We start from the raw sequence: 13945 nt of genomic DNA, 5'->3' as shown, positions 1-13945 counted from the left end.
AACAGTAACCACTCAGTTGGGTGCAATAGGAGAGAGGAAATTGTTAATGTTTGTCAGAAAAACACAACAATAATTGTAGAAAATTGTAATTATGTCTCAACTGGAAAAGTCAGGTGGGCAAAGGTAGCCCAGATGAGAGGTTAATTGACTGTTTTCAGGATAGTTCTTGGAACAGCATGTTTTGGAGATGATGAAGATTCCAGGCTATACAAGAGCTGGTGTTGTGGATCAGTGAGATCCAAGTAAGTAATAAACTCAGAGTAGTGCTGTCCAGAGGTGGCAGTGACCATATAATGATTGAATTTTACATTTATTTTGAGAGAGAGGAGTGGGTCTGAAACTACTTTTTTTGTGAGTTCCTAAGGATTACTGTGACTGCAGAAAAGCAGAGCTGGCTAAAGTGAATGAGCAAGTTAGGTTAAAGGGTAGGTTAATAGAAATGCAGACATTTAAAGGGATGTTTCAGGAAATACAGAATAGAAAAATTCTGATGAATAAGGAAAATGCCAAGAGACAAACTGCATGGTTAACTAGAAATGTGAAAGGTAATATTAAACTTAAAGTAAAAGCATAGCATTGTGCAAAGACAGTGGCATGTCAGAAGACTGGATGGAATATAAAAAAAAGCATTCTGGATCAGTGGTGCTGGAAGAGCACAGCAGTTCAGGCAGCATCCAAGGAGCTTCGAAATCGACGTTTCGGGCAAAAGCCCTTTTTTTGCCCGAAACGTCGATTTCGCTGCTCCTTGGATGCTGCCTGAACTGCTGTGCTCTTCCAGCACCACTAATCCAGAATCTGGTTTCCAGCATCTGCAGTCATTGTTTTTACCTAAAAAAACAGCAAGTGTGTCCAGGCTGAGCATCAAGTTGGTTCGTTAACAGACAATGAGTGAGCAGATGGATGTACGGATTAGGCTTGTCAGAGACCTTACAAACCCGCAGTGTCTATAGACCAAGAGGCACTTGACTGGATGTGATTGATTCAGTCAGCTACAGTTCCCCAGCCACGGTGTAGTTGATCCATGCAGCCTTATGGAACAGAACTTGCTTCTAGTTATCAGTTCCTTTCAGGAAACATCACTCACAGCTTCCATTCTGGTTTGTGCAACAGCAGCTGACACGTCACTACTATAACAACAACTTTCATAACACAGCCCCTCGGTCATAATGAACCATTCAAGGTGTTTCACAAGAGCGTTATAACAAAGTATGATACCCAGCCACATAATAGATCAGGCAACCAAAAACTTTGTCCAAAATGTAAGGTACAAGGAGTCTCTCAAAGGCGGAAAGCAATGTAGAGAGGTGAAAGGGTGTAAGGAAGGAATTCCAAAGCTTGGTGCCTTGGTATGTGACCCAATTGTGGGTATGATAATAATTGAAAATACACCAGAGACCAGAACAAGACCAGCACAAATCCTTTGGAAAGTAGTGGGACCAAAGGGAGTTCCTCAGTCTGAAATAACACACACACACAGATCCAATTTATAAGAAAATCTTCCCTCAAGATTGTGATGAGGCAGAGTTCACTCCTGCATGGTATAAGTACAATTCAATAAACTGCCTGTGAGACTGGGTGCTTTCAGTATGCGAGGAATACCCAGGAAATGTGTATCAAAGGCATGAAGTGTAATCACCTTAAAACTCACTGTAACCCCCTCAGACTGGCACACAGGGCATTCAGGACAAAAGAAACAGCCACAATATTCTTCTAAACTCATTCTCATAGACAGGATAACTTACAATTCTGTGAATTTACAACCACATCATCAAAACTACCCTTCCGTGGGAATACTGGTGACATTTCATGCCTATATATTTTCATTATCAATGGGACTCTTACCTGTGAAGTCTCTTATGCTTGTTGTTTATCAGCATGAAACCAAGAGGGAAATGTGCCAAGAGGGATGTGTGTTATATATAGAACGACAGGTCATGACAGGATCAATCCTGGAGCTGCACAGAGCCATCACTCATTTTGCGTTTTTGTTCAAATTTCACTTTTGATCTGATTTCCATCCTAGATTTGCATCCAGCTTTTACTCTCTGTGTGATGGAAGAGCCCAATGATGCAGTGGGATAATAGACCATAATTCTGCTTGACAAGGATAACCATCACTGGTTGGTGTAGTCATTGCTGGTGCTGAGATGGAGTATGCGATGTAATGATTGCTGAAGGGGTTGATTTAGCTCCCAAAGCTATTCATTGAGCTAATTTGGACTCAGAGCTATCATTTTACCCAAATACCTCTCTAGTTTACAAAGAAGTGAAATGCAGCAGTCAAAAGGTATTTGATAATGTCTTAGATGGACTGCACCATTAGCCATAGACCCGAGGCAAAACTGGCAAAGATAGGACACACAGATAAATCTCTTATTGTCCTATACCCTCACCATGCTCATTGCTCTGGACACCATTTTGTTCCCATTAAATTGATTTTTCTTTCTGCCTTTTATGATTATGTTTGACAAGTCTCACATTGCTTTGAGTAAATATATTTGGAAGAGAAAATAAATACATAGTTAATACACTTATTCAGACTGAATAAGATCTGTCAATATTTGAATGTGACCCCGAATTGTCTGATGTGCATTTTCAAACTTTTGCATCTCTCTATCAAATTTAAGTAATACTTCTGTATTTAATGTGTTATCTTTGGACTGTACAATCAATTTTGTATCTTCACATTTTATGCTGGCTCCCATGCAAAACACAGTTATGCATATAAATCACATAAAGAGCGAGCAGTGATGTGATAAAATATGTCATTTCAGATATTACTTATGCATCAGCAGTCCATTGTGTGCTTTTGGTTAGTATTCAGTGCTGACTGTAAAAACAGTTTTTAAGAACAGCATTGGTCAGTTTGGTACCAGATGTCCTTATCGCTGTTTGCAGTGCACTATATTTATAATTACAGTATCAGTCATGTTTTGTGCATGCTGAATTTTTAAACAACACATTCCCTCAATAAGATTTATTGAGAAGATGAAGCTGAGATTTTCTGAATGACTATCCATTTTTAATATGTGTTACCAGAACACAAATCAATGCTGCAGCACATCGGTGATATGTAAAATATGATACTGGGTCGAATTTATATGAGGTATTATCAACTTTATGCAGATGGGCAAATCCTCAGTGCAAGGTGTTTTTCCATTTAAATCTCATTCCAAACAGGCTTTGAACCTTGGGAACAGTCAGATTTGAGATACAACAGACGAAACAAAACAAAACAACAAATCTGAAAGACATAAAAACTAGTGAATAACAATGCAGTCGACAAAATAAGATAATATTTTCATTCAGCTTCTTCTTATTCATGAGTCTTAACCTCTTCAAGGATGGTGACAAGAGAGCAGTGCAAACCCAATTAAATTCACAAGCCCTGGAGGAAACCTGCATGCTCAGGGATTGGAACCCAGAGCAGAATGCTCTGCTCCAAAAGGAGGTGGGAAGGGCAGTTAATGCAGGAGGGGAACAGTATATCCATAAGGCCATTCTGCCCATCGGGTCTGCACCACCATTCATTGAGATCATGGTTGATCTGATAATCCTCAAATCCACTTTCTGCCTTTTCCTCATCTCCTGTGTTTCCCTTACTGATCAAAAAAAATATCTAAATCAGTGTTAATGGCCTTCTGTGGTAAATAATTCCACAGCTTCACAACCCTCTGAGAGAAGAAATTCCTCCTCATCTTTGTCTCAAATGGGTGACCCCTAATCCTGAGATGATGCCCTCTGGTCTGAGACTTTCCCACAAGGGGAAGTACCCTTTCTGCATTGACCCTGTCAAGTTCCCTAAGAATTTTATATGGTTCAATAAGGTATCCTTTCATTCTAACAGCCCTGTCCCTTCTCCTGATTAGCCACTACTCGAACAGTCCCCTTGCCCCTGTCCTGGGTCCTCAGTGATCCTGTAGAGGGTGCTTTTCTCGTAGTAGGTATGTCCTTCTCCAAGACACTGCCAAACGTGGGTACTACCAGCCTTTGATTGGCCGGCAGCTCTCGCTGGACAAAGTCTGTCTCTGGAGTCTTTATTCCTGGGAAAGGAGAAGCTGATGACCTCACCACTGTCTGAGGGTCATGTGATCCAGGAGGACCTTGACTCTATGTGGTGTGAGTTTCTCATTGGCCATCCAGCTGACAGGCAAGACCAACCCCACCCAACACAATTGCACCTCAAGTTGGTGTGGGTAAAGGATTCTCTGTTTTTCTTATTCACTCATGGCATGTGGCTCACTGACTGGCCAGCATTTATTGTCCATCACTAGCTGCCCTTGAGCTGAGTGGCTTGCTAGACCATTTCAGAGGGTGGTTGGGAGTCAACCACATTGCTGTGAGTCTGGAATCACATGTGGATCAGACCAAGTGAAGAAGGCTGATTTCCTTCCCTGAAGGACATTAGAGTTTTTCTGACGATCAGCAATAGTTTTGTGGTCATCAGTAGATTCTTAATTCCAGATTGAATTCAAATTCCACTACTTGCCATGGTAGGATTTGAACCCAGATCCCCAGAACATTAGCCAATTTCTGGATTAATCGTTTTGCGATAATGCCATTAGGCCATCACTGATACTGATGAGGATAAGATCTCACTCATTCTAGTTGGATGAATATGCCCCTAGCTACATAAATGGTGTGCCCACTTTAGCTGGGTTTATATTAATTCGTACTCACTAGATCAAGAGGCAGATTTTTCCAATAGATTTCAGGGATGTGTCCCCAACCAATGTTTAGCAGCAGCATAGCCCATGTTACATTCTTCCATGTGTAGATTTACTCATTGTCCAGCTCTGTGCTCATATCATTAAGGAGACCAGCAAGAGAGACAGACATTGCTGAAGCAGGTATGTGGCCTGTGTTGGTCACTGGTATTTAAATGACTGAGGTGTAGACCAGTCAGTGAACTGGTCTACACCTTGGAAATTATGATCAATTGTCTAACATTGTTGGCCGATTTGATATATCGCTGCTGCCTGTAATCATGAAAAATGCTAAAATCTGTAACAAAGCAGGCTATGAGGACAAGTGAAGATGGAATTGAAGTTAGTCATTGCTCCAAGGGATTTGAGATCCAGGCCACCAGCTCCCGTGGACTGGCAACTATTTATTTTAAGAGCTTCCACTCTTAAACCTTAATTAATTCTGTCAAGCTCTGCTGGGTGTGAGTGCAGCAACGGAAGAAAACAAATAGTTGTCAAAATGCGTCTGAATCCTTTGTCACTGATTTTAAAAATGGATCGGGGAGAAAGAGAGCCATTGTCCTTGCGGAATATGCCACATTGGGTGCATTTTTTACAAGAAGGTGAGTGAGTTTCTGAAAGAAGCCATTGAGGATGTGCTGTGTATCCTGAGGGTATCTGTCTAATTGAAGTCCAGATCAAAGCGAGTTTGCTGATAGCTCAGCAACCTATTTCAGCTTTAGGGTTTGAGTGAGAGATTGCGTGTCAACAAATAGGAACAGCTTATTTATGGAGCGAAAAGAACAAAGGGTTTTAAATGGTGTTCTGTACAGATGAAATAGATAGCCCACAACAAGGCTTGAGAACTTGAGGCTTGTAATTAGTTTCTTGCAATAATCTATAATAATATTGTTGATCCTTGTCTCAACCTGCATTTTGGAAATGAATTAATAATCTTTCTTAATGAAGTATTTTGTAAAAGAAAATAAGTCCCTCTGATAATTCTGCCTTTAAGGCAGGTAGCACTTAATTACTTTTCCCTTAAATAAAATGGAGCCCAAATGAACTCAGGAAATTTGAGGTCTGGAGAAAAGAGTTGTTTATCGTTGTGTCCGTTTTCAGTGTTATCCTGAGGACTTCATTAAAATGAATTGGTGAGCACAGTAAATTTTCATAACTGAGCTTTATGAAACATTGAGTAATTCATTATTTTTTATTCACTTCTGGGACTTGAGCATCGCTGTCAATGCCAGCTGTTTTTGACTAATTTCTGGTTGCTTTTGAGAAGGTGTTGAGGTATCTTGTTGAACACTTTAGGTGTAGGTACACCCCTGTAGATGTATGTTCACCCACAGTGCCCTTAGAGAGACAGTTCCAAGATCTTAACCCAGACATAGAGAAGATACATGGATGTAGTTCCAAATCAGTGGTTTCAAGTAGATAGCACTGGTGTCTCACGGCACCAGGGTCCCGGCTTTGAATCCAATCTTGGGCGACTGTCCGTGTGGACTTTGCGTGTTCGCCTTGTGTCTGTGTGGGTTTCCTTTGGATGCTTCAGTCTCCTTCCACAGTCCAAAGCTGTGCAGGTGGATTGGTCATGGGAAATTGCCCAGAGTGCCCAGGGTGGTGGATTAGACATGGGAAATGCTGGGTGCAGGGTTAGGATAGTGAGGTGGGTCTGGGTGAAATGCTCTTTGGAGGGTTGATGTGGATTCAATGGGCTGAGTGGCTTGCTACCTCTTTGTAGGATTCTATGATTCTAAGTGAGGATGATGTGCAACCTGGATGGGAACTTGTAGCTGGACTGTATCTGTTGCCCTTGTCTCGATGGTTGAGGTCACAGGTTCTGAAGAAACTGTCAAAGGAACCTTAACCAGTTGCTGAAAAATTGAACAACAGATTTAGCATTTTAGGCTAATATCAGTGGGTGGGTATGAGGGGACAACAATACAGAACTCATTAACTTTTATTTGATGTTTCCCTTTTTATAGCAAATGGATACCAATACACAAAATGGCCAAGCCACGACCTGAATGATGTTTGAATAATGACAGGATTTGTGCTTTTTAAACAATACTAAATGACCAAAGGGAAGATTATGATCCGGTTGTTTTGATCTTAATGAATGGTTTGTTTGTTTTACTTTGTAGAACCAGGCTGAGGCACACTACAAGGGTCACAAACACGCCCGAAAGCTCAAAGCTCTGGAAGCCCTGAAAAATAAGCAGAAAGCTGCAGCAGCCAAGGAGGATGACATGACACAGGCAATTCACAATCCAGACGACACTATGAGCGATGCAGAGAAAACAGGTTAATGACTCCACTTCTGTTAGCAACCTCAGATTTGATACATCTTTTACTTAATCGTTGAACTTCAACAAATTGTTCAATGGGACAACAGTTTTATGTAACATTGATGTTAAAAGCAGCAAAATAGTCAACCGAAGTTTTGTTTTATCAGGGACTGTGTCTGTTGCTTTCCCAGTGTTTACCAGCAACACGGCAATCACCTTGTAGACTATCATTGTTACCACAAGGCTGCCATATCACTGAATCATCATGAAGTTGTCACTTTGTCAATCAGGTGTGAGACCACCACTCAGTACCTGGTTTCACAATTGTTGGGCATCACCGTATAACTCTGCGCAAAACTGCACATGAAAGATGTCAAGTGTTTTTGCTTAACCTTCAAAGAATTTTATAAGCTAACAGAAGGAATCCTCTGGCTCCCACTCTCATGTTGTTGAACACAAGTGAAGGTCTGCTCCTGTTGAAGCATGGACAGTGCCCTCTGACTCCAGATGAAGATGAATAGATACATTTCTGTACACTAAGGGTATCAAGGCAGGTGGGGAGACAGCAAGAGAGCATTGAGGTAGAGGATCACATGATCATATTGAATGGCAGAGCATGCCTTGTGGGCCTAATGGCCTACTTCTGCTCCTATTTACTCCATTTATATGCTTCAGTGTTTCCACTCCATGTGATCCACAATGAGGTACAACTGATAATATAACTTGCTGGCTAATGAAAGAATGCAGATATCCATGAATCCGGTATCTAGATTAATATGATGGTTTGAGTTCACTCACTACAATGTGTGAGTGATTGTATTCACTGTTTCTAATCAGTAACAATGTGGAGGTGCCAGTGTTGGACAAAGTTAAAAATCACAAAACACCAGGTTATTAGTCCAACTAGTTACCAGATTATAGTCCAACTAGTTACCTGGTGAAGGACAGCACCCAAAAGCTTCCACATAAACCTGTTTGACTATAACCTGGTGTTGTGTGATTTTTAACTTTAGTTAGTATGTTATTGTGGACGCGAAAAGTCCTGATCAGCCACAATATAGTGTCAGAAATTTACCAACACCTATCAGTTTGACACATTTGTCAATCAATCAATAGCCAATGTTGAATCAGCCCTCCCAACATCACTGCAGATATTTCCAGATTCCTCTTATAATGTAATGATTCACTGGATTACAATATTAGATTAGATTACTTACAGTGTGGAAACAGGCCCTTCGGCCCAACAAGTCCACACCAACCCTCTGAAGAGCAACCCACCCAGACTCATTCCCCTACACCTAATACTTTGGGCAATTTAGCATGGTCAATTCACCTAACCTGCACATTTGTGGACTGTGGGAGGAAACCAGGGCACCCGAAGGAAACCCACGCAGACACGGGGAGAATGTGCAAACTCCACACAGAGAGTTGCCTGAGGCGGGAATTGAACCCGGGCCTCTGGCGCTGTGAGGCAGCAGTGCTAACCACTGTGCCACTGTGAATGAATGATCTAGTGTGGCATTACATGAGTGAAGAAGCTTTGCCATAGGTGAGGTTATAGACCAAAAAACTGCAAATGTTGGAATCCAAGGTAGACATGCAGCAGACTAGAAGAACACAGCAAGTGATGCAGCCTCAGGAGGTGGAGAAGTCAAGGTTTCAGGTATAACCCTTCTAGATGAGGTCATGGTAGCTCCAAGAAAATTCTAGTTTAAGTGATCCTATGGACATTTCTTGTTTGTTATTCAGATATTGGGTTTGATGTCACATCAGAAGTACCTGTTACCTTTGTTTGATGTGAAAGATAATTTATGGCGCAATTTCTTCAATTACAACTGGAGATGTTGGGGTGAACATTATGTTTCTCGGTAGAGAGCTGATGCAGAAGGGCACAGTCCAAAAACCCCTGCCCTGTGTCCACACAGAATAAATGTGTTGCTGCCAGTTAGCAGACCCAGACCACAGGGGCAGTGGTTCATCACCTTCCCCAGAAATGACATTATAATTTAAAATTCTTAGGTTTCTGTTCTCATACTATACGTTTCTATTGACATCCTGCTCTTGTTTTTTCTCATTACAGAGTCACACCAGAGGCTATTTTAACCATGTAATAGTTTACTTTCTAACAGAAAAATAGCAGCTAGTCAGTGGGAAACTAGTCAGTTACAGCTGTGAAGCAAGCTTGCTTCCTGACCACACACTTTTCCCTCTGTCCTTTTCTAAGTTTGCAGTGTTTATCAGAGTCTGCTTTTTATGCCAGTTTTCAAATGTCACTCCTCTGATGACTCCACTTAATAAATAATACTGTTGAATCGCAGTTGCAGCTACATTCATATTGTAATAATAATACCTTGGTGTGATGGTTCTGAGACTCAGTACTGCAGGCCAATGCATCTCATAGCAGAGGGCTAATGTCATGGTGGGGTATGAATTGTAATGTCCCCTTGCTCTGAGTGTCAGCCTTTATCATTCGTTTTGAAGGTGCAATGATTTTTTTAAAAACATGATTAAAGACACTGCCACCTTCCCATCAGAATCTGCTGAGATATCTAACCATGCGTTGCCTCGTTTAGCTCCTGACTTTCTTAGACCCGAAGAATGTGATGCAAAATCCCAGGTGATGGAGTTGTCAACAAGCACATTGGTTTCTTTGAAAGCTGGCAGCTGATTTTGGCATTTCCCTGACTCGGGTAGATCAAAGACCAGCTTAATGAGGTCAGGAAGGTGACCTGAGGTCTGTGACACAAAACTACCCCCCATTGAGACAATCCAAAACTCTGATTGGAATATTCATTAATTGGAAAGAATCATAAAAGTGAATTGCTGGTGAAACTACAGAACAGGCAGTGTGACCTTTGTTACACATGATACACCCTGATTGATTCGTTAAGGGAGTTATTATTAAACACCTCTGGAGCAAGTAGGTCTTAAATCTGGGGCTCCAAGCTTAGAGGTAGGAGACTACCACCACACCTCAAAAGCCATATCGTTGATAGTTACTCCATTCACTGTCAGTTCTGAAGAAGGGTTACTGGACCCGAAGTGCTAGTTCTGCTTTCTGTCCACAGATGTTGCGAGTCTTCCTGAGTTTTTCCAAGAGTTACTGTCTTTGTTTGTGATTTCCAGCATCAACAGTTCTTTGTTTTTTTATTCCATTCACTTTCCAATCTTTTGAAGTCTTTGGAATGGAATACTGGCTAGCATATTCACTGGTGACCAATATACCACCACTTTTTACACTAAAGTCCACATTGAATTTCAGTTACAATGAGCATGCAAACCAAGATTGGTATTGACCATGTTTATTAACATCATTTTAAGAAATATAGCTCTATAAATTTAGATCTGGCTACAGTTAGTAACTAAAGATTTGCACCTCATCACTATGTTTTGAAAGAAGCTAATGCGGAAATTGTATTTCCTCCTGTCTTTAATTGCATTGATCAGGTGAATAAGGTGAAAATCATTGGCAAGGATAGTATAGTATGGAACAGGAGCATCAAAAAGATGGACTGAATAAACATAAATAAATTCTGAGTATAAGGGGACTGTTAGAGTCCAGCCTGTGCATCAATAATGAATTAAAAATGCATGAATGTAGAGGCAAGCCAGTTATTGATTTATTTTGGCTTAACCTTTGTTCTGGAAAGGAACTTCTGCTATACTTCTTGTTGCTATTTGTTATGCTTCTGTGTTCTATCAGACAACAAGAAGGTGCAGTGTTGTGAGCTGGTCAACATTACATTCTGATGAAGGTTAGATGAACTCTAAGATGAATGAATTCACTGATATTGAATCAAGAAAAGACAGCTGATGGCAGCGGGTTTGTGGGGAATGTGACCCACTGACAAGAAGAACTGGATCCATCTGACCAAAGGACAAAGGGCAGTGTGTGATTTGAAGGAGCATGTGGAGGTGATGATGACCCCGCACTGTTGTTGCTTCTGTCCTTTTTGATGCTAGAAATGGCAGAGAAGGGAGTACCTTTGACATATTGTTTGTGACTTGCATCCTAATTGTGAACAGTGCAGGTACAATGTGTAAATGGATCAGATATTGAGTGCAGCGGCAGAGTACTGCTGAAGTAGACGTTTGCTCTGGATAATATAGAGTCTTTTGAGTATTGCTGTGGGTAAATAGTGAATATGCTGCAAATCTTCTGATTTCTGGCCATTAGACACAATAATGTCCCCTTTAACTTCTTTCCATTGTCTGCATAACAAAAAAAGGCTAAAATAATGGGGGACAACAGCCACAGCTCGTTCCATGTGCAACAGGATGATCCTCATGATTGCAGTTCTGAGGGGAAAGTGAGGACTGCAGGTGCTGGAGATCAGAGTCGAGAGTGTGGTGCTGGAAAAGCACAGCAGATCCGGCAGAATCCAAGGAGCAGGAGAATCTACATTTCAGGCATAACCCCCTCATCAGGAATACTTGCAGCTCCTGCAAAGGCCATTATAGGATAAATGTTCAAAAATCCTTTCCATTTGCTTAGGAACAGGCCTCTGTTGCACATTATGTGCCAGATCTATTTGAAAATTCTGATGTCCTAAGTAAATTTAATGTTATGTTAGGCCTTTTAAAATACATCAAGCTGCACAAACTCTGCACACAAATACGTACTTTGTTGATACTGTAGCTTGAAAGATCACTGGTGTTAACTTTGTAGTGGTGTTCAGAATGGCAGGTGGGGGGGAAATACGATTGCTTAATCCACTAATTGTTCCTGTACCTACCACAGATTGCTGTAAGCTGCTCCCATTGAGAGGAAGCATGACAATCCTTCCCATGGATTTTAGATATTTAATATTTTTATTGCACATCAAAATACATGCGATCATTTGCACATAATTACAGAGGGTATTTATTTCCATAACATCATAGCTGGTATGAAATTGGTCTTGCAATGTGCATCAAAATTGAAAAGGAAATTTGTGTATTGTTTGAGCTATCAAAAACAAATTCTCTGCATTGTCTGTTATTAGACCAGGTAAACATTCTTGTATTTTCTGAATCTTTGTTGAAATACTGCAGCAAAGAATACCGCCACAAAATGTAAAATGAGGCAGTTTAAAGATTTTAGGGATTAATTTTTTTTTTGTTCTATCCCCAATGCCAACCTTCTCACCAACATTCATGCTTCATCCCTCGACGGCTAGTTTTCACAAGGCTGATACACAACTGGGATGAAGAACATAGAACATAGAAGAATACAGCGCAGTACAGGCCCTTCGGCCCTCGATGTTGCGCCGATCCAAGCCCACCTAACCTACACTAGCCCACTATCCTCCATATGCCTATCAGAAGCTTTAAAGTCAGAATCACATTCCCATTGCTGGTTATTTGTGAGAAGATTCACAAATGATTCAAAAATATTAACTAAAAACAGTGGGAAAAAAAAGGAAAGGAAAAGGATTAAACAAAATACACCAGAAACTCAGCAGGATCTGTGGAGAGGGAGAGAGAAGAATAGAGTTCATGTTTTGAGTCCAATATGACTCCTCCTCAGAACTGAAGAGAGGTGAAAAAGTTACTGAATTTAAACACTAAAATAAAACAAAGCTGCAGATGCCGAAACAAACAATAAGAAATTTACAGAGAAACTCAACAGATCCAGCAGTATCTGTAAAGAGAAAAACAGAGTTAACTTTTCAAATTTAGTGACCCTTCTTCAGAACTGAAGAAAAGATGGTTATTTGTGCGGACAATGAGGGGTGGTAGGGGGCATCTACATAGATGCTGTCAGACCTACTGAGTTTCTCCAGCAATCTCTGCTTTTTGTTTGGAAAGTCACTGACTTTCATGAAGTCGAGAAAGGCAAGTGGAACAGAAGGGAAAGGTTGACGGAGAATGGAGATCAATGAAATCATAGAACAAAAGACAAAGGAAGTAGTTAAAATAACTACACAGAGGCCAGCTCCTGTCATCAAGTCACCCTTTAATTACTAGTGCACAGTACACTGACCGTGGCCAGCCAGCTCAGTCAATCCACAACTGAGGAGATTCTAATGTCCTGATTGTATTTTTCTTCCTCCTGTTAATTTTTCTTTATTAATTTCATGAAACCGTATAAAATGCAAACAGTTGACAATAAACAAAAAGAAGCAGTTCACAAAAAAATCGCTACTTACAGGGGAAGGGGCAGCCAGGCCAAACCCCAAAAACCACCATTCAGTTAACAGGGAAATCAGGACAAACCTCAAATCCCACTTTCAGTCATCAAAAAGGAAACAGTAACAACACAGACAAGACAGTCCAATCCAATGAAAACAGTGCATAGAACACAGACCCTCCCCCAGCAACCCACCTGCCCCTCTTACCTTCCAGTCACTCAAAGGCAGCCTGCCCCTACACCCCTTCTGGCTTCTCAGTCCACCCATATGTACCATCTGGCTCTTGCCAACCTGACACACCATCCGGCCTGTGAACTGCTCAGACATAACTTCCTCTAGGACAGCCCATCCCGCTGTTTGCTTGGGACAACAGCACTAGGATGGCCTATCCACCTTCCGGTTCTCCAGGTGACAGCTTTCAGGATGACCCAAGAGCCTCCCAGCTCACAGTAATGCCTGCCAGACCAGGCGCACACAAGACAGTGCAGGTGATAAAACCAACAAGCAAAATTGCAGAGTCAGTTACCAAAAACAGAGTCCCCTCTGGTATGGAGAGACCATTGCCAGAAACAGAGTCCACAACCAAAGGCAGAGTCCACTCCTAAAGGCAGCAAATGCACACCCCACAACATGTGTTCAGTCTCCACAGAGGACCGGGCCCCTCACAGGAATACAGTTCATTGTAAAGGTGCAGTTAACTCACAGGGGCTTGGTCCACTCCCAAAGCCAGAGTCTCCTTCAGCATGCAGCAAATGCTCTCCTCCCAGCACACACACAGCTGTTGAGCCTTTACAGAGGCCTAGTCCACCAACAGAGGGCCAGGCCTACCTGCAGAGGAACAGTTCATCTGGAA

At 41.5% G+C, this 13945-nt stretch overlaps 1 protein-coding gene across 7 annotated transcripts in view; it reads left to right on the top strand.

The window, feature by feature from the left end:
- The window catches only part of znf385c (zinc finger protein 385C), a 433208-nt gene that overhangs the window by 401843 nt on the left and 17420 nt on the right, over positions 1 to 13945 (top strand). For all 7 annotated transcript variants that reach the window (XM_043674956.2, XM_043674952.2, XM_043674953.2 and 4 more), the window contains one exon: positions 6836 to 6995. In XM_043674956.2, the coding sequence (XP_043530891.2) occupies positions 6836 to 6995 (160 nt within the window). The remainder of the gene's footprint in view (positions 1 to 6835; positions 6996 to 13945) is intronic.

The sequence above is a fragment of the Chiloscyllium plagiosum genome, unplaced genomic scaffold, assembly GCF_037043375.1.
Source record: "Chiloscyllium plagiosum isolate Xiang-an unplaced genomic scaffold, Cpla_swu_hap1 HiC_scaffold_32, whole genome shotgun sequence".
NCBI classification, from domain to species: Eukaryota; Metazoa; Chordata; class Chondrichthyes; order Orectolobiformes; family Hemiscylliidae; genus Chiloscyllium; species Chiloscyllium plagiosum.
This window is presented reverse-complemented; position numbering and strand designations above follow the sequence as displayed.